At 40.7% G+C, this 21,364-nt stretch overlaps 1 protein-coding gene across 1 annotated transcript; it reads right to left on the bottom strand.

The window, feature by feature from the left end:
* Positions 1-2,979: 2,979 nt before the first annotated feature.
* LOC139621944 (atypical kinase COQ8A, mitochondrial-like) lies at positions 2,980-20,434 on the bottom strand. The gene is made up of 17 exons (XM_071478937.1): positions 19,952-20,434; positions 16,456-16,555; positions 15,638-15,720; positions 15,201-15,463; positions 14,920-15,103; positions 14,730-14,796; positions 11,811-11,885; positions 10,546-10,674; positions 8,668-8,753; positions 8,261-8,401; positions 7,775-7,856; positions 7,398-7,491; positions 6,554-6,695; positions 6,093-6,200; positions 5,938-6,003; positions 5,352-5,438; positions 2,980-4,844 (listed from the first exon to the last, which is right to left on the bottom strand). The coding sequence occupies exons 2-17, from the start codon at positions 16,547-16,549 to the stop codon at positions 4,548-4,550; spliced, it is 1,998 nt and encodes a 665-aa protein (XP_071335038.1). The 5' UTR covers positions 16,550-16,555; positions 19,952-20,434; the 3' UTR covers positions 2,980-4,547.
* Between the last annotated feature and the right edge of the window lie 930 nt (positions 20,435-21,364).

Genomic DNA, 21,364 nt, shown 5'->3' with positions numbered 1-21,364 from the left:
TACTTGTGATTGAATGATGTATGTTTTGGATGTAATGTGAATCAGTATTAGCCATAATTAATAGTTATAGTGCATTTTATAGGAGAAAGTATTTCCTGTTGCCTGTGTTCCAGCTGGTCGAGAGACTCATCCTGCTCTGAGACGGACAGGCAGAGATGAGGATCTGAGGAATTCTGCAGTCATTGTTTATCATGGCAAAATATTGTGCACTCAGAGAGTAGCACTTACCCTTATAGGTATAATATCAGTATGTGCGCATTTTAATGTAAATAAACGATGTGTCAATTCACATCTGATTCATGAATAGACATCTCTCTGAATATGTTTGATCTTGCAACAGAACTTGACATGAAAACTGTTGTCTCTGTGGTGGCTGTGGTGTGGTGACACTTTGGATATTTCATTTTACTCCACAGTTTGATCTAAATTCAGTTTTTGACTGTTTGTTTTTCAGACTCATTTGTCAAATAGAAACTAAAATAACATTTCAGCGAGCACTTTTTCTTCTTGAGCACCACTTATGAATTTATTTGTTTAAACGCCATTGTGAAAACACCATGTGACTCTATATGGCAATGTCTAACAGTTGGTCCATCACTTTGGTCAAGACTGAAGTACCTCAACAACTACTAAACGGGCTGCCATGTTTAACAACATTTAGTGATAGTTTAGTTTACTTTAGTTTCTCTTCCAGCACCTTTGTCAGGTCAAACTTTTAATTTGACAATACTTTGGTTTATGAACAAACCAGTTCCCATTAGCATTAGCTGTACTTGTTAAGTGCTAATTATCAATTACTAGCATGCTAGCACACTAAACTAAGATGATAAACTTGGTGAACATTAAACTTAAAATCAGCATGTAAGCATTGCAACTAAGAGCAACATTGTGGAAAATATTTAACATTAGCATTTGCCTCAGTGTCAGATCTGCCAACACAGCTGTAAGCAAATATTTGCTATTCCATATTGCTTTTGTAAAACTACAGTGTTATTAAATTACAAATGGGGGGCTATATATTCACAAATAAACCAAATTATTCTGAAGTTGACCTCACACCACTGAAGAAGATCCCATACTGTATCTCTTTATTATCGCCTTAGCTGTCTCTGTGCTTGATAGCGAGGAAACTTCATATATTTTCATTCAAATTTGTGAAACTGTTGGTCATGGGCCAACAGGAAATTTAACCCTAACCTTAACTCGTAAAATTCACCTTTATGACCTTTCTCATTAAAAGACATGTGACGTTTAAACCAACGTTTCATGAAACTGCCCATCAGATAAGAAAGTATTTGTCCAATTAAACGCCACTGGATCATTTACAGTTTAGACATCATTCCCTCTGTGACGACAATTTCAGGTACAATCAGTAGAATGTGTGACTCTCAAGTTAGTACTGAAGCTGAAAGAAGAGGAAAATAGCTTTTGGTGACAGTATCACAAGTAAAAGTGGCATATTTTACAGAATACACAGTTCTGCTGAGTGTCACCTATTTCAGGTTTCTTACAGACAGGAAGTGAGTTTATCTGATTTAGCTTAAAGGCTCTGAGCACTTCTTGAGTACTCCACGCTAAAAGCATATAAAGTCTGTCTCCATGGCAATATTAAAATTGTTTCATTAACCATCTGTACAGTGATGAGGATAAAAAAGATGAAAATCACACTGAAGAAAACTGTCAAAGTTTGTTTGCCTTTAAGGATGGAGCCAAGACTTCCTGAGTGTCCTCTCTCACCAAATAAGGATTTCTCACCGTTTGCTCTTCCTGACCAGACAACTGGGTGCACAACATCCCTCTAACAGCCCCACCATCCTCTGCGTAGTGTAAACACAACCACAGTTGAGTTGTTTCCATCTCGGCTCAGCTAGTTTCAATGTCAAAACACATTCAGGTCACCCAGATGTAACACAGCGACAAAACGGAGTTCACAACCTTGTCCACAAACTGGACACAAACTGGACTAAAATCAGTCCAATCCCTGCCTCTTGAAAACCAACCAGTTTTCTAATCACAAAGTATTTACATGAAATTGGCCTTTTAAACATCCTGGGTAATGACCTTCTGGTTAAGACACCCTGTCTTCTGCAGTCAGCGTTTCACCTGGGAGTGAAATGTGGTTTCTAGACCACAGCTTTAGAAAATGTATTTAATTCGTCTATTTAATCCTTGTAGTATAAAATATACGTAATAAATGCTTTAGGATATTAGTTTGTCAGCCAAAAGATGCATCCAATAACCATCGTTGCATTGTATAATCATCTTTTACTCTAATTTCTCCCTCCTCTGCTTACAGGATATTGTGTAATAAAGCAGAAATTACACTGAGTATGAGTGTCATATAATCATTTGCTTGGCTTCTGGCTGGTTGTGTGTCTTTCTTTTATTGGGATGGTGTCAGTATTTCAGGGTCTGCGGGAGCACCAGTCAACATGACCTGATGACTGTGTGAAAACACAACAGCACCATGTGCTGGACACTGAGGTGAATTACAACAGGCTGTGAGTTCAGTACTGGGTGGCCGCAGAGAGAGGAAGTTTGTGTGGATTTTCCCAGCAAGGATCAAAAGTATCATAAGGATATAGACTCATAGAGGAAAGGTGTTTCTACGTGTCTGTCTACATGTACACGGCCTTACCCACTGGATCTCCTGTGCATGAGTACTGGCATGATTCATTTGCCCAGATGTCTAAGTGTATGCATGTGTATTTGTGTGTGTACGTGCTCATTTCCCAGGCTCTCTGCCAGTTCCTCCACCACTGGCCAAGACATTGCTAAATAAGGAAGACAAACTCTCTCTCTGTCTACTGTATTTTCACCGTCTCCCCCCCCCCCCCCCCCTGAACTCCCTGAATTACATATACATTGAGATCTACATTTTTTCAAGCACTGACACACTATTTGATGTTTCTCTGAAGAGGTACAGACCTTAAATGGACCGAAAGTATACACACACAAAAACCACTCAGAGCCACTTCAGTAGATCAAACATTTACTCTTTTCATAGAATCTCTTTATCACAACTTTCAGTTAAGAATGCATTTGATTAGAAAATTTAAACCATCTTTTCTTGATATGAAATATAGAGATTTCTAGTTAAAAACTTTCCACTGGAAACTACAGGCACCTTGTTTTTTTTTTTTTGTTTGTTTTTTTTTTGGATTCCTTTTTTCCATCTTCACACCAGAGTAGAGAGAGTTTTCAGTCACACACCAACCAGGTGATGGAGGATTTCACACCTGAGAAGCGTGGAGAGATTACTGACTTTGAACCAAGGTGAGTCAGGCTTGTGCAATATCAGGATGAGCTTCTTCCATCCCTCTTCATTTATATTCATGACAAAGCACAGGGGAAGCGTTGATATGGGCCTCATCTCAGAGAGAGCAACATAGATCCATGTGGGTTCATTTCTACATGTTTTTTTTCTAAGCAGGAGCTCTGCAGACTTTAATCCCAAGACACAAACTGAGTCATGCCTTAACCAGAGGTTCATTAAAACATACAGTTCCTGGACGTCGTTTGAAACAGACCAACAGTTTTAATCTATGGTATGCCCACAAAACCTAAGAAGCTAAAAGCTCTAAATAGCAGCTGAAATTAGATGAAGAGCATCATTCAGTATTGTGAATCTGGATGGCGACACACTGTATACTGTATACTACATAATCTATGCATGAGTCAAGTCACCTTTGTGTGTGTAAATGTGGCAAATTCCGCTTTGTCACATTTTCTGCAGATACCTAAATTTGCTCGAACTTGATCACTTGGCAACATCTTTAATCGAACACTGAATCTGAATTTGTTTCTAAACTATTTTGTTTGTATCAAGCCTGCATCTTTTACTTTGCCATCTAAATTTAGTCTAAAGCCTGAATTATTCACATCCAGACAATCTAATCAAACGTCCTTGAAAAATAACAAAGAAATATTTGTGAGCCAGACAAGTTGGTCCTGGTCAACACTGTGACTCGAACTACCCATATACTGTATTAACACTATTGTTTTGTGACTGAATTACAAGACAGGTTCAGTCTTCTAACTTGATACAATCGATGTTACCACCCATGACATTTCTGGCTGATGGCAAACACTTAGACACTTGGTGTGATTTTCCAAACAAAACACAGCAATACAAAACAAACAAACAAAAAATACGAGAATCATCTTGACATGAGGAGAGAAAATTCCAACAGTTTACACCTAAACGAGGTCCTTTCTCTCTCTCCATCCATCCACCTCTTTTCAGTCTGTCCTCTCAGGGCCATATAAAGGTAAGAGTTTGGCCTTAAAGCACTCCAGATGCCATGTTGCTGCTCCCTTTCACTTTGAGAAATGGTGGCTGTAAATATGTAGCGCCTTTCAAAACCTCATGTGGTTGGCTCCCCAAAATGGTTTAGATAAGCTGGTGCTCAGTCACCAGTTAAGGGCGGGTAACATGGCCTCCCCTCAGCAGTTCTGCATCTTCTCACCCTGACCTTACCGTCGACGGGCACCTTGCCGTTGGCCCCAGGACCAGCCCATCAAAACACCTGACACTTGAGACTGGCTTAGGCTGAGTGAGACGGCGGTGTGCGGCCTTCCCAGTACTTGTTATACGCTGCTTGGAACATATCCTTACAATGCAGCTTTGCATTCAGCCGGGAGCAGATAAGGAACGAGCCGCCCATCTTGCGGTGCAATGAGTACGTTTCCTCTGGAGGCGGGGTAAGACGGTGTTTGAGCATCACGGGGATGAGGTTGTGGATTCTTTCGGTGGTGGACTGAGAACCGAAGTCGAAGGTCTCTGTGGAGGCGAAGGCCTCACCCAGAATCATCACAGCATCCACATGGGCGTTCACCATTGCCTGGACGCAGGGAGTTTAAAAAACACAGAGCATTCAGTCACAGCTTATCCTGTGTATTTACTGGTGTCACTTTTCTAAATCATAAAGGGATATGTGCCCCAGAGGAAGAGCCTCACACATGAATTTGGTCACGCTCTTACGACCAAACAAACATGTTTAGAGTCAATTTGAGCGTTAGACCGCTGAGCCTTTTAGAGGATCAAACAGCTTCTAAATCAACATCTTCCCCTCAGCTGTTTTTGCTTCTATTACTTCAGCCTGTGATGGTTTTTTCTCTCAGTTTTTGTCACCTCTTTGTCCCATTTCCCCTGACTATGACTGCCTCTGATTTTCACTGGTATTTAGTGTTTAAACAAATGAAAAAAAGCCACAGCAAATAAACAGATGTTTATTAACAGCAGTGTCCTAAGTCTTTTTTTCTATTTCCTTAAGTACATCAATGAGAAAATTCACAGTCAGTGGTTTCTGATGTAAAGCAGGCAGACAGACAGATAAAGAGATAATTACCTTGGACTCATATCCAGTTAGGAATTTCATCTCTATAGATTTCTTCAGGACTCCTTCACTGTCGCCCTCGGCAGCTGAACGGATTACCTACAATCACAAACGGGTCACAAATGTTACTACTGTCACCTTATCTCCGTCTCCAATCTGTAAGACATTTACACTGCATTTTAATTCCTTATCCAGAAATTAGTTATACATATTCTCCACAAATTGTGATTTCAAGTGAAGTTTATGTGAGCAAGCTTTTCATAAGTGATGATTCACTGCAGCACATGTGAGTGCACGAGTGACTCCGCAACAATCAAAACACAAACAAAAGCAGTGAAGATGTGACGAGTGTGTTAACAGCTGGCGAAGCTTTATGTTGATAAAGAACACGATCTAGTCTATGAAATACTTTTTGAATAAACATTATATTAATCCTCATTAAAAATATCAAAATGATGGTGAGTAAACATGTGCTGTAGTTTGTGACGTAACACTTCCACAGTTAGTAGCTCAACTATTTGTTTGTATCATACAGATAATGTTACATTTTGTGCAGCCACATAAAAAACGCACACAACATGAGGCTGACTGGTCTCACCTCTATGTAGACATCTGTGAAGCTCTGATCAAATCCTCTCGTGGCTCCAAAGTCTAACAGCGCCACCTAGAGAAACACAATCTGATGATCACTTATTTTCATTATTTTCAAACTGTAACTGCCATATCGTCATTATTAACTGTAAACTGACTCACCCTGTGTGTCTGTGGATCATAGAAGAAGTTGGACCAGTTTGGGTCGGTCTGCATGTATCTGAACTCAAACAGCTCTCTGAGGCACAAAGTCAAGATGTTCTGACAGATCTGAGGCAGAAACAAAGATAGAAATATTCACTACTAAACCAAATTACACATTATAGTCATTTTTCTGTCAACACTTGAGGTGTCTTGGCCATGAAGTTCACTGCACTGAGGTCAGCTAAGGGAGAGAAATGTAAATAGCTGTAGAAAGCAGGGATTTGTGGGAGGAAATGCAAGGAGAGGGGAGGGGAGAAAAAGGGAAACAGGTGGAGGCAGAAGCAGTTCCTTTCTCTGCCACCAGAGACCCATTCAGCTACTTATCTATTTATAAGTCAGAACACATCAACTAATGTGTTGTTCCCCATTAGTCAGCTAAAAATCTATTGACCCCTCCATCTGCCCGGTGACTGCTGTACCTCATTCTTCAGCTCCTGTGTGAGGCTCTCAGCTTGGTCCAGGGGAAACCCAGGGACAAGCTCTGTGGTCAGGACATGGCTGCTGCTCAGCTCCTCTATCACCTCTGGTACATAAAAGAATGGATGGTCCTTCAGGAGCTCTCTGTGTCAGAAATGAATGGATAGAAGAACACATACACACAGGTTAAGTAGGTAGGCAATCCATATAGAGTATTAAATCTAAGTATAGCTGTTTGGCAGTTGTAGTCGATCTGACCTTGAATCAAAGAGATGAAAATTTAGAATAGCTAACTATAGCTTTGTAGATATGAACCTATCTTTGTGTATGTAATCTGAGTGTAACACAAGTCTCAGTACTGTGTTCTGTGAGAGAGACACAGGGAGACCTCACAGTCATACCAAGCCAAGTTTCAAGTTTTAACAAGGACACAAACCAGAGTACAGTTCAAACATTTGTTCGGTGTGTCCGGCAGTCAGTGTTCTAGAATATACTGCAGCTAACAGAGCACATACACGTAAGAGTTCTAGAACGCAGCCCTGGAATTAACAAAGCAGTTGGAGCAGTACATTACAGTTGGAGTTCTAGAATGCAGTAACCACTGATCGTACACTTAGAGTTCTAGAATGTAGCCCTGGATTTAAGGAAGTTCTTGAATACACTGAGCCCTGCAACTACAGTCAGGAGTCCTAAAGTGCAGTTAGACCTGGATTCTATGTAGTTCCTCATTGCAGTTAGCCCTGCATATAGTTCCTGTATACAGGTAGGATGTAGAAAAGAAAAAGGTGTGTGAATGAACCTTTTAGACTGTAACATAGATAGACTCAGACATTTGCTACACAATACCTGAATTTCTTTGCACACTGCGCCTCTCTTATATAGTCGCACTCCAGTGCTAGTTCTCTTCTCATTACATCTATCAGATGCTCTGGAAACAGACCTAGGGAGGAACAAAGATACAAACAAAAGGGGAGAAAATGTGAGACAAGCTACTACAGGTCTAAGCAATTCTATAAACAGTAAATTAGAGGTGGAAGAAGATGGAGGAAAGTACAAGGAGATGGACAAAAATGGATAGAAAAACCAACAGACTAGAAATGAATGAATGAGGAGAAACAAGCAAAGTAAAGTTGAGAGCAGTTGTGCAAATTATGGGGTCTGTGTATGAAGAAGATGAATATGCCTGTGCTGGCATGCATCTGTAAATTCCTCTGAGTGTGCACCTTCAGGCAGGGCATTGCTCATATTCAGCACCGTCATCAGGTTGTTGACATCACTGTTGATACTCTGGGCCACACCGGGGTACTGATGACAAACAAAGAGAAACAAATGATTGATTTGAATTTGATCATAACATTAGGGGAAATAAACACTGTCCTTGGTGTCGTTATCAGTTATCATTCATAGCTTTTATTTTAAACAATTAAGACAGAAATAAGACAGATAATCCCTAAATACTGCAAAGAATAAAGTAACTTTAGCTCAGATGTTTCTCAGTAAGAAAACACTTGCATCTGATTTTTACATTTTTTTTATACTGACTCTGCTCTGATCTGTAAACAAATCTGTAAACACACCAGGGAGATCAGATTATCTATGGTTTCTCTATGTATGAGTGCTTGAGAGAAACAAATACAAAGTCTCCAGTGCCAGTGTTTATCTTAATAACACAGGAATGTGCTGTGTACACACACACGTTCACAGCCTACCTGTATTTTCATGGCCACCTCCCTGCCGTCCTTCATCCGTGCCAAGTGAACTTGGCCGATGGATGCTGCTGCAAACGGACGCTCCTCAAATGATTCCAGCTTGTCTCTCCAGTTATGACCCAGGTCACTATTCAACGCTTTCTGTAGACAGACACCAATAGTTGTTATTCCCACAGTTTGTCATCAGGTCAATATATTGTTGTTGAAATGGTCCATATTTAGTGAAATTTACAGGTTCCACTTTTATTTTTTCCAAAGGTGGAGTTAAAAGTGAATTTACCGATGTCTTAATGATGATAATGTAACACTACCAGAGGTAGATTATCTTGATTGTCTTATAATTGTTATATCATCAGCTAAAACAATGTGATGGCCAGGTAAAAGAAAAAAAAAGAAAAGACCCTTACTGTCATTTGTTTGATTGGCATGAAGTCAGCACTCTGTCTTACTCGCTCAAAGATCTTGGCAAGCTGAGGGTTGATGAATGCATCATCTGAAACACAGAGACACACCTGGGTTTGTTTAAACTGGACAGAAATGCGGGAGTGGAGGTGCATGCTGACAGATTTTCCTACAAATCTGAATTTGATGTGTTTCCAAAGGCTGAGAAATGCAGCTGTACAAGTAAACTATCGGTACAAAACTCCAGGTATGGTGGACTAGAGCACAGAGGTGAGAAACTAGATGTCTGTAAAAACGCACCTGCCATACATTACATAATGTACACACTAAACAGGCACACAGCTTCACAGTTAGTACATACATACAACAATCCATACCTAATCAACTTTGACGGTAATGCAAGTATCCAATCATTTAAGAGCTCATATAGCAACCAGCTGTATAGTTACACTATATAGTTATAGTTCTCTCACCAATTATATTGCTTGAGTACATTTTCCAACGCAAAACATCATTACACAGCTTTGCTGGATTAAACCAGACTCCGCCAATTTAAGTCAGAGTTTTAAGTCGATTGAAATTATTAAAATCAGAGGTTTAATTACAATCACATTAAAAGCTAATACTGTCTGGCAGCTATTAAGATTGATTTTGGCTGACACTAACTTGAGGAATCAGTGTTGCAAAATGTATTGTCAGTTTTAAAATAGTCTCAGATCCGTAAAGGTTGACACTATTTTGGACCAGTGTTAAAGGCTACAATGGTTGGATGCACAATCATCTGGCAACTACATTCCTACCATGACACATAAATGTCAGCAGTGTGTAAAGACCACTGCAATGATTTTTATCCTCCAGGTTGACTCGACTCCAGTCAGTCAGGCTATAATTTCAGTCTTGAGTCTCTATGAGTCAATTTCAACCTTTTTAATTCTCCTTGGGAAGAGCAGTGAGGTTGTGTGTGTGTCTTCATCCACAATTTAAGATCAATTTGTCACCACTTCAGAGATACAGTAAAGCTGTGCCTGGTCTAACCACATACCTGCACACAAGGTTGATCATCTGTGCCGAAGCCTGATTAGCAAACACCAGGCAGCCGATCTCCTTTTCCCTCTTTTTGTGGTTTATTACATCTACTACGCTGTAATGTCTGTGTTAAGTTTTCACTAACATATATTCAGAACTCAGTACATGGATGCCAAAGGACAAAGGTCACCAGCCAATGTCAGGCAGTGGAGGCAACAACAACAAACAAAATTAATGATGTGTTTACAGCTGTAATCCGAGCCGGTTTGGACTAACTCTGTGCCAGGTGGTTTACTGCCGTTGGCCTTCCACTCTTGTATTATCAGCCTTATAAGCATTAAGACAAACAAGCATTAGTTTACATACTGGCAGAGAGAAGTTGACCTAAAGTGGACTCTTGGCAATCACTGTTTAACAACAGCCAGATGTCTGTGCCAGCTTTCTTTGCTGGCAGTGGCCGAGATCCAGGGTTTCTGTTGCTTTAATTTTACCTTGAATTACAGGATTAGTATACTTCCTATATATGGACAGAGATCTGTTGCCTCCATATGTGGTAGAAACAGCAACTGTGTGTACATTTCTTAGTCTCCTCAGCAGATGGTGTGCATTTCAAATCTGCTGCTGCACAAAATCAAACTAAGAGATTCAGCAGGTGTGTAAAAATGGATGTGTGAAAACCTTTTCACCATCACATCAGGGGACACACAGAGTCAAACCACACTGTGAGGGAACCCTCCCTTTATTCTTCTCTTCTATTTTTCTCCCCTCTGTCATCCATCCTCTCTCCTTTTTATTCTACCACACACTGACTTGCTTCTTTATATCTCTACCTGTGAATGTATGTGTTTGTCACCCACCTTGAATGCTGAGCATCTGTCCCAGTTTTAATGCAGCTCCTCTGACTTTGCAGAGGGTTCTGACGATGCGTTCAGCGTTTGCCTCGGACAGGAAGGGGCTGGAGTCCAGAACTGATTTCTTATTTTCACCTGCAGCAGCACAAACCAGAGACAAATTTGGTCAAAACAGAAACAGGAGATACAACGGCAGCTTTAACACCAGCCAGTCCTTCTCTCTCTACAGGTCTTAATTAACTATTTAACGTTTGTTGTTTTATGTACAGGTGAAGTCTTGGCATTAAAAACAAAAACACTATCAGTAGTTTTAGATTCAGGTTTATACACAATATGTGCACATGTTTGCATATATGCTTCAGTAGAGGTGTGTGTCTGTGTGTATATGTGTCAGTAGGTCATCAGGTAGTGTGTTTTAGTTTGTCTGAAGCTGCCTTCAGAGGCTTTAGATAGATTTGGGTTCAGGGTGTCCCTACTGGGATTAACACACACACACACACACACACACACACACACACACACACACACACACACACACACACACACACACACACACACACACACACACACACACACACACACACACACACACACACACACACACACACACACACACACACACACACAAAGAAGAACTCAGACAGATGCACAAATGCCACAGATTTACGCCCCGTATGCTCTGTTTCAGCTTAGCTATGTTTTAGGATTTGCAGGGTCATGGTGCAGAGCAGGTACGTGTGCCCTGCAGTGGTGAGATGGTGTGGGAAATAAAATAACTGCATTTTATTTATTTATTTTTAATGTGTGCTCTGTTGACATTCAAAAGGTCTGTGGCACATAAGAACATGCATGAAGGACAGTACTGAAAACAAATCACTTTTTATAACAGGAAGGCAGTTACAAAACCTCAGTATGTTCTTACAATGAGCCAAAGATAAACAGAAACAGACATACAATGCCTGTTTTTACAGGCACAAAACTATCATACAAGGCCTTGATAATGACATTGTCAGAACTTAAATATGTTATACAAATCCATATTACAATAAATTCAGTGAAAGCAATTTTACTCTGAGCACGACGGTGATGAAACTGGCCATATATGATTCAATACTGACTGAAAATCTGAATATCAGTGTATTACAATATAATATATCAATAATAAAGCTTTATATATCACTAATAAAGCAAAAGAAAACATTGCTGTTTGAATACGTTTCTTCTCTGTGAGATTCACTGTGTGAGTCAGTGTGTGCCTGTTTGTGTGTTACCTGATTCACCACTGTGTCTCATTGTCTTCTTGGCAACTTCTGCCAGAGCTCCAATACCCAACCCTACAGCTAGACCTGGTGGAAACACACAGACAGAACAAAAACACAGTTAGAGTGGACCAGTGTGTAACACAATATAAAATGCTGTAAGTTAGTTACACAAACTGAAGTTGTGCATCATATAGACAAAATACACACAGCCATAGTGTGAGAGTCAGAAAAGTCATGTAGCGGCTGTTAAACCATCCTTTTAATAATCAGTGCATCAACAGGCAGCTTTACTATACTTCACCAGTGATGCACAAAAATAAACATATGCAACACAACATCATAAGCAGATAAGCACTTTGATGACTCAGCAGTGTGCAACGACAGAGCTGTAACAGTGTCCATGGAAGTTATATCCATCATCTAATCATATAAAAATTAAGCTGCAGAAATGCTTAATCCTCTGAAATGTTCAGGGCTTATTTTGGCAGATAATGAAAAGAAAAACAAGACTGCACGAGTTGGGGACTGTTTGTGAGCGAGTTCCTCCAAGCTTAGCCTCCACCTTACATAACTCAGCATTACATAATCAGTTAGGCAGCAGCCTCTGCAGCAACAAATCTGAGATGTAATAGTGGATGGACAAATCAAGACAAAACATGTCATGAACTCTATTGTTGGAGACAGGTTGGCCAAGCAGCAGCGACGAGGTGCCCCTGGCGTTCAGAGGAAACGCATGTGCAGCTTTGCACTGCAAACACGTGTGTAACCTTGTGTATGCAGAAGTAATAAATTTAAAACTGAAACGCAAATGCACAGCAGAGGCAGATGAACCAGCATCATGTCCCTGTGCGACTATATCTGTATGATCTCAATGTGTGCAACTCCCAGCCAAACAGATCAGCATTTTCTGCGGCGTTTCTCTCAGTGACAGAAATCTTTTCAGAACAAGCACAAGTGTCTGTCCATCATTTAACATAGCTGTGTGTTTGCAGAATATCTGCTATGCACTACATCTGCACTAAAAGCCTAACAAGATGATTCCTGTTCCTTTTTTTTTTTTTTTTTTTTAATATGAAAACCTGAAAAACTGAAAGATGTACTCCTGGTTCCCAACAAACCTCAGAAAAGCCTTTGAAAGAACTGAAATGCATTGCAAGATGTCATCTAAGGAATGTAGCTGTAATCAGTGGTGTCAGAAAACATGCCAAAAGATTTATGAATCACTTTCCTGCTTGTTTCCAACCTTCATGGCCTAAAACCTTCGTTCTGTATCTGCGCCTCAACTATGAATCAAACAGGACCAGATGTAAAAAAAAGACTCACTTGTATGACTTGTCAATAGACCTTGCAGGACAGTGAAGGGCAGACCGAGGCCACCACCTCCCCTCCCCTTTTCAACACCTTCTACATGTTACCACTGTCAACATGCTGAATCAACTCAGCTCTGCCTGCCTTGCGTCTCTTTGTAACCTGTATAACAGCTGGTGAACTGAGGCTAAATTCTGCTGCATGTATTTGTGTTGGCAGTCCAGTCTGACTTATCTGAGACTCTGTTTTGTACACAGTTTATATCCTCCTTCACTCTGAGCTTATAGTGTCTCTGTCCAACTTTTTACCACCTGTTCAAATATCCATCATCCGTCTGTAATGGAGCTACAAGCTGATGATCTATGAACTCTGATCTGCCATGTGGAACTACATCTGAGGCTAGTTCTGAGCTTTTCACCATACCTATGTGAACATTTTAGCCTTTAATAAGCTAATAGCTGAGAAAATTTCCTGCCTAGATAGGACTTGGAGGCGAGAAGAGTCTTGTTTCTGTACCTGCCTTTATCTGCCAACATTACATCCGGCATTTTTCAGTGCTGACAGACTCATAAATCAAACCAAAAATAATAACAAAATGCTAGGCATGGACAGTATGGCATTTTGGCAAGCATCATATTAACCTAAAAGATAATGGCTTCATCTGCTGCAACTTTGGTTTTATTACCATTTGGCTTTAATTGTGTATTTCAATCACTAAATTTCAGATTTTTAGACTTACTTTTATATCATATTAGCAGAAATTTATGTTTAAATACAGTGCGTCACAGCTAAAAGGCTGAGTGTCCAACATGTTTAAACAGAACACAAAACAATCTGCAGTACAAGCACACACAAACACAAAAACACAGAAAAAGAGTCCAGCTGATTTTAACACAACCATGTATAAAATGCTGCTGTGCTCTGTCTCTGTGTGTTGGTGTCTCGCTCTGCCAGCCTGTCGCTGACTACAAAGGTGTGTTTTTATCTGAACAAGAGAACAAGTCCATTAATAACCGCTGGATAAGCTTGACCTCATTTATATTGTTTTTTTTTAACTGTAGCTCTCGGGTATAACACCTGACAAACACTCATGTTAGTTATATTCCTGTGTGTTGTGTGTTTCTCTTTTTCTCTTTGTCTGTCTTTTTCTCCCCCTAACTGTGTATTTTTTTTGGTTTGGACTTAAATGACTCTACATATGTGTATTCAGTGGTATTGTTTTGAAGTTTATCACTCTACAGCCCTTGAGAAGGTCACATGATAACACCTCCTGCCAGGGGATTGCAGGGTGGCTACAGTTAGACTAAAGATTAAAAAGGTTAAGAAGTTTCCAGGGACTGTAGAAACTATCATAGCATTAATAGTTTTTTTTACTTTGTGTTGTGTAACTAACCAGAGAGAAACCACATAAGGTTTGATGTTCTCTTGTTTAGATTATCTAAAAAAAATAGGTGTTCTCTATTCACATATATTAAATTATGGGTAGGTTCTGCACTATACTAGAATGAGGATTATGATCACAGTGCTTTATTAAACTGATTATACAGTGTATCCAAAGACAAACAGCCAGTGAATCAGAGAAGATTCAGCCACAGTAACAAAGACTTTTTTTTACTGTACCTCCAAAGTTTGCCAGTCTGCCAAGCCGAGTCACAGGCACCTTCCTCTCTCTGGCTCTCTCACTCAACTGAAGAAGAAAGAACAGTAAAAATACTTTTCTAGTAAATTGTCAAAGTGTATATGGGAAGTGTTTACATCACTGTCTGTATGTATTTGTGTTTAGGAATAGGAACTGAGGAATAAATATCACCATTTGTTTGTGTGGTTTGGTCTCAGCCCTCTTGCTCTGTCTTGCTTTCTCAATGTCTTCGGCCGTCAGCCCTCCAACTGTGGACGGGTCCTGATGGTAGCTCCTCATCTGAGTGACCTGATGCTGTCCCCACACATGCCTGTTCAGACAGTGGTTGTAGAGATGATGGTGCCTAATGAAATGTCTGCCACAGGCGAAACAGAAGCAATTACTTTCATCCTCCAAACAGCAGTAAAAACTTGTGTACCGTAAATTGTAAGTGAATAAGAAACTGTTAATACCTGGCATCTTGGTGGTAAGATCTGGCGTCTCCACTAAACTGTTTGCTGGGATCTTTGTATCCCTCAAACAGAGACTTTTTCCCACTGACATGGCTTGCCCCAGCTGCTGCGTTGTAATGGCCTTCTGCATCAGCACTACCTCCTGAGTGATCCCCTGTAAAGTCTACACCTTCCCCCTTGAACTCTGAAGTTGTGAACGTACTGTCATCCTGAGGAAAATCAAATTCTGACTCTGAAGAAGTTTGCTGCTGGCCAGACAGCTCCTATAAAGACAGATATACATACATATGCACTTTTACACAATTAAAAACATACTCACAGCACTCTCTTACTCAGTTAATGCAATATACATTTTTTATTAATAACAGAAAACTTTTTAAAAGGTATTATGGGGCCAACGCACTGAGCAGTATTTATACATACACACAGCCACACACCTGCATCTTCATCATGGCCGCTGAGAGACCTTGCTCTGCAGCCGACTGCACGCTCTGGACAGCAGCGCCAACGCCTGGGACTCCTGGGTTACAAATATCAAAGAAGACAATTTATAGCTTCATTAGCTCTAAGATCCACTGAGAATTATAACCACACAGTACAAGAAACTCATCAGTGATTTAGCCCAAATTTGACTGGCAATAAAAATATATGAAAAGTCAGACTTGGTTTGAACTAGCTTGCCATCTACTAGGAAATTCCCATAATGTGAGGCAAATGTTGTATTACCAGTTCTGTTCATTAACAGTGTGACAAAGTTTATCTAATCCCTAATGTACAATGCAATGTACTGTTTTAATTCACTGTATTTTATTTGTACAGAAGGCTCTAATATAGAAACAGCACTATCGCGTCTTCAGACCAAACTGTAGCTTGCTAGCATTTTTTGCTAACATTTCACCCAAGTGGGTAAAGCTAGCCACAAATAAGTGTATTAAAACTGGAATTAGCAGGCTAGCTAACCTGCTGGTTTTAATGCAGTTACCGCTCGTTTTCAAAAGTTAATAGTTCATTGCAACAAAGCCTTTTAGTTGTATTAACATGCTAACATTAGCTTGCTAATGTTACTAGTAAAACAATATGTAAAGCTAATCACAAGCTAGCCTGTCAACATTTGAGCAAGCAAGGAAGCTAGCTGAAAGTTATTTTGAGGCAGTTAAGGCTAGCGCCAAGACAATGTCTGAAACGTTTCTGTTCATACGACAATGTGTCAGAGTACTTTTAAAATTTTGGAGGGAAATACAAATGTTAAACATACCTGTCCCACTGCGCAGGGTACTGGCCTGGGTCTCTACAACCGCCTGGCTCAGCTTAGCCAAACCTCGCATCAGTAACATCATGTCACCTGCCATGATGGACTGAAGACAGAGACACAAAGTGGGACAAGAGAGTGAGGAAAAAGAGAAGACATACAGAGATATACCAGGTCAACATTAGTTATGCTGTATCTTCATCCATACTTAGTAGGCCTGGTAGCAATGAGAGGTACAAACGGTTGACTGCCAATAAAGAGACAGACAAAAGGAGAAGTCCAATATCTGAATGTGTTACATCAACCTGTCAGGAAAGAGGACAGGAACTCAGAGACAGGGACAAAGACATTCAGAAGGACAAGAAGGCAAATAAATAAAAATAACACCTGTCGTCAACACACGCTGTCCTGCTCAGGCACACTTGCAGACACACACACACACACACACACACACACACACACACACACACACACACACACACACACACACACACACACACACACACACACACACACAGCTGTCACATCTTGAGATAACTTTAATACTTTGTCTAAAAATACTGGTGACCTCCATTCCCGGTGTTCATGCACACGCGCACAAGAAAGGAGAAGGGAATGCTGCGCATGCATGTCTGCTGTGGAGATATGTGCAAGCGGTCCAGGACTGGATCTGAAAATGTCACTGGAAACCAATAGGGAGGAGTCTGAGAGCTGTTGCCTGTTCCAGCTACTTCTGTGCACGGGGTTGGTTCATGTACAAGGTTTGCCGTCACACTTTCCCACTCTGTCGGTGATAGGCCTGTGAGATTGTTTAGGCCCGTCTAAAAATATTACACCATATCTTTCCAGGGATCAGTGTAGTGTATCCATCCACAGATATGACAAGCTAAAACACTTGGCACATTACCACACACTTAGCCTAAACTGTGATGTGGTCATGCTCGTGTCGATATCTCAAGGTCATAACAAATACAAGCTCAGTTCACTCCTCTTATCTCTGTGACTCTTATATAAATAATACAGCCCACACTGCATTCCTCTTAAAACCTGGTGTCTGTGTGCGTTTGTTGCTGTGCTGTTTTGTGGATGACAACATGCTTCAAATCAGCAAAGCAGGGACCTGGGCCAATGGAAAAAGGCATTGCTGAAAGAGTCAGAGCGGTAAGGGAAATGTGTGTGTGCACTGCAGCACACAAGCACAAACTGAGTCAGTAAGTGGATCATCCATCCATCCATCCTCCTTCCGGGCCACTCTGTATTTTTACACAGTGGACTGAAGACCAGAGGTGGGAATACTTTGAGACACAAAGAACAAACAAGAAAAAAAATACTTGTGGAAATGGATTATTTAGAACCATTACATACACTGACTCAGTGTGTATGGCAAAAGAAAGGCTAAAATATAATAAAGCTGAAAACATTAGTTGATTAATTGACCGATCATTTGAATCATTTTCAAGTGAAACAGTGAAAAATAATTGTTTGGATCAAGCTTCTTAAATGAAAGGGTTACTGATGTATTTGTGACACATGATAGTAAACACAGTATCCTTGAGTTTTGGACTCGTGAACATATCAAGACATTTGAAGACGTCAGCGTGAGGTGTGGGAAGTTGGGATGGGCATTTTTTTCACTGCTTTTTGACACTGTATCGGCAATTTATTTAATAGCATTAAATTGCATTTTATTTTGTATTATTTGAGTTATTTGTAGATAGAATTGCAGACATACAGATTATATTGTATGGTCTTGGTACTTGGCTTGCTTCATACTTCATTTTTGTACCTATACAATCTTGTCATGCCAATTATCGCAGCACTATGCAAGATCTTCTGCTAAGATGGGAATTTAGATAGAAAGTTTGTAGTGAAGCAAATAAATGAAATCTGCTAATTTGAGTCTGAGCGCAGAGCTGCAGAATGCATGCATGTAAAATGTCTTGCGTAGCAACGTGCATTTCTGCACTAAGATTCAGATCTGCCAAAACTTGATGAATTCATTATACTTGCAAAATCTGTTACCATTTGGAAGAAGTTTCTATGTATTGCCAAAATCTATTGAGCAACTTCCCATTTGTCAGTGTGGGTGTATAGCCTCTCTAGGTGCAAACAAGCCTCTTTCCTCATCTGTATTTGTTATGAAAATTTCACCATTAGAAACAGATGAGAGCAGCTAATCTACATAAAAACTTTATGTAACCAGACAAGAGAGGAGAGATAACTAAAAATGTCAGATTTGATTTCCAGTGGGTGAGAGGTCACTGCAAGGTATGTGTGAACGCACACTGACTGTAATTACACATGGTATTGTATGGTGTGTGTACACACACAGACACACCTAAGCCTCAGCTGTTGTCTCGGCTCTGTGGCTGTCTCTGCACAAGCTGTTGACTCACTTCTATGAAAATAGCCGAGTGGCAAAGCCCGAGTGTGTTCGGTACACCTCATGGCTTACTGACATCTTCCTGTCACTGCCCTTTTACTGATCCTGCGGCAAAAGTGGAAAATGCTTCCCCAATTACGGTGCAGTGGTGAGTTACCACAGTAGCAGCGTCACCACCTCTCACAGGGGAAACGTGACTAAAACCATGTTTCCTGCAACACCACAAAACAAGAGGGAGTCTGAGCTTGAGTTGAATAAATGAGCCAATCAAAAGCAGTTCTTGTGATAAAACCTGTAGTAAAACCACAATGTGTGCTGTAACGTTTAAGGTATGGATACAGCATACAGGGGGTAGGCGGCCCTCTGATCCTCTCTCCCATATTAATTGCAATTTCTGCTTGTGAGCATTTAGGGACAAAAACAAATAAGATGCCTTCAATTTGTTTACAAAAACTGTATCAGCAGTATGAAAACAAACCTTTATCAGTTCCCTGCCTGATCAACACAGGAGGATTTCTGAGGCTGATATCAATATTTGAGACTTTTAAAAAAGTGAAGACTGAAATCTAACTATTAAGATGAAGGTGAGCATTTGATAATCATTTATGAGGCAGGGCAAACCACCAGTTTCCCAGGGGACATGAGACTGAAGTAAACACAGGTCATCTGAATGACAGCATGGAGGCCCCTCTGACACACCTGCAGTGCAGCTTCACAGTGTGACCCCCCCCCCCCCCCCCCCCCCCTGTGGGTCCTCTGCAACAGAAATCCCCCAGACTCACAACATTTAAAGCCTGTGATTGTTCACTTCCTGATGGGCGTGTGGCCACGAGCAAACCCGCACCACGTTGTTACCTTGAAGTTATATAATCTGAACATCACAGCCGCACTAAACGAGAGAGAGCGGGTTTAATGAACAGTTTTTGGGTTTTTTTTTTTTAAAGTTTTAAGTCGCTACACTGGTGACAAAGCAGCCATTGACGTCGGGCACGTCAGCACGCGGCGGAGGATTTGGCTTGTTGTTGTTGTTGTTGTTGTTGTTGTTGGGATTAAATTGGAACTGGCGCAGATAAATACTACTTTTCCAATCATACTTATCGGCTAATGCGTGATACTCACCAGCAGCTCGTTTCTGCAGCTCTGGAGGACGAGGTCGAGTCAAACGCAGCGGGGGAGTCAGCCCGATGAAACTTTATTCAGTAGAAATATAACATCAGGTTTCCCGGGGCTCTCTCCTTCCTTCACAGGGCACAGGAGGGACGGGGGCTGCGGGCTGCTCGTCGGTCGGTCCTCCTCCTCCTTAATCCAGTTTATCTCCCTCTCCACCGTGAGGTCAGACCTTATTTACCAGCTTCACTCCGCAGCCAGAGCCGCGCATTGACGCAACCCGCTCACAGCCATGTGCACATGATCACCAGCCCTGTGTGTGCTCTACTATTTTCTACTGCAAATTCATTTTCTATCACCAGTTTCCCCCTCTGCAATCATTACGTCTCTTTCTACTTTAATCTGACCTCATTTCACTTCGTATAAGTTGTTGGAACATCTTATCTCTAACCACACGCATGCGCGATGCTGTCTGCTCAGCTCCAGTTATACACGGCTCTGGTCCTGTTTTTTTTGTTTTTGTTTTTTTTCCAGTCCATCCTCTGCTCTCATTGGTCCTCGTCGTGTGTTGACAGGAGGTAAGGTCTGAAACGCGGCTTCTGATTGGTCCATCACGCACGGCAAAAGTGCAGGTTTGTGTGTGCAAAGCTTGACCTAATGTTGTTGATAATAAATGTCACTTCTATAAGGCACGCGTTGCCAACAAACAGTGGCAATGATTGACGAGATAAAACACAAGCACCACGCAGATGACAGACAATAAAATGTACCTGGACGGTGAAACTGGCCTCTGCTGCCACCTGCTGTTGTTGGGCGGACAGCGCTTCAAGACTTCCGCGTTTGATTATTATTTTTCAGTCCAATGTTGTGATCGGACGATTAAATGGAAATATCAAACTGAATAGTTACAATGCTTTAAAATGAAGCAGAAATTGTAATAAAATGTATAAATGTTCAAAAAATAAAGCCCAACTGCAATAAATATACATACTTACAAGTCAAGAGCCATCTCTAAAACTATTAAAAGCTTCTTTTAAAACCTTGTTATTATGCAAATTTGGGTCCTGACTGACTTTTTGAGTCTCAGTAAAGTGACAGCAGAATGTGCCACATATCCACACAGCCCAAACTTATACTGTGTTAAGTAAACAAGGTTATAGCTTTGCTCAAGGACACTTTGGGTCTGTCACAGTCTTCACATCAGGGATATAAAGTCTAATAAAGCAAGAAAAAATGGCTGCTGTAAGGCCCAAGCATACTAAGACTCTTGTCATATGGGGATTTAGCAAATGCAACGAGTATTATGTGCAGGCCATTTGAATCATTACAAGTGTAAGAAATGATCATTTCAACAAAGATTTCCTGGTATATACTACAATGACAAAGGTGCGCAGAAGGAGCAATGAGTGGCCACAGATTATGAAC

The sequence above is a fragment of the Trachinotus anak genome, unplaced genomic scaffold (assembly GCF_046630095.1).
Source record: "Trachinotus anak isolate AG129_WGS33_773 ecotype Australia unplaced genomic scaffold, CSIRO_AGI_Tana_v1 ptg000005l, whole genome shotgun sequence".
Taxonomy (NCBI): Eukaryota; Metazoa; Chordata; class Actinopteri; order Carangiformes; family Carangidae; genus Trachinotus; species Trachinotus anak.
The sequence above is the reverse complement of the archived record's forward strand: the minus strand, read 5'-3'. Positions and strand labels throughout refer to the sequence as shown.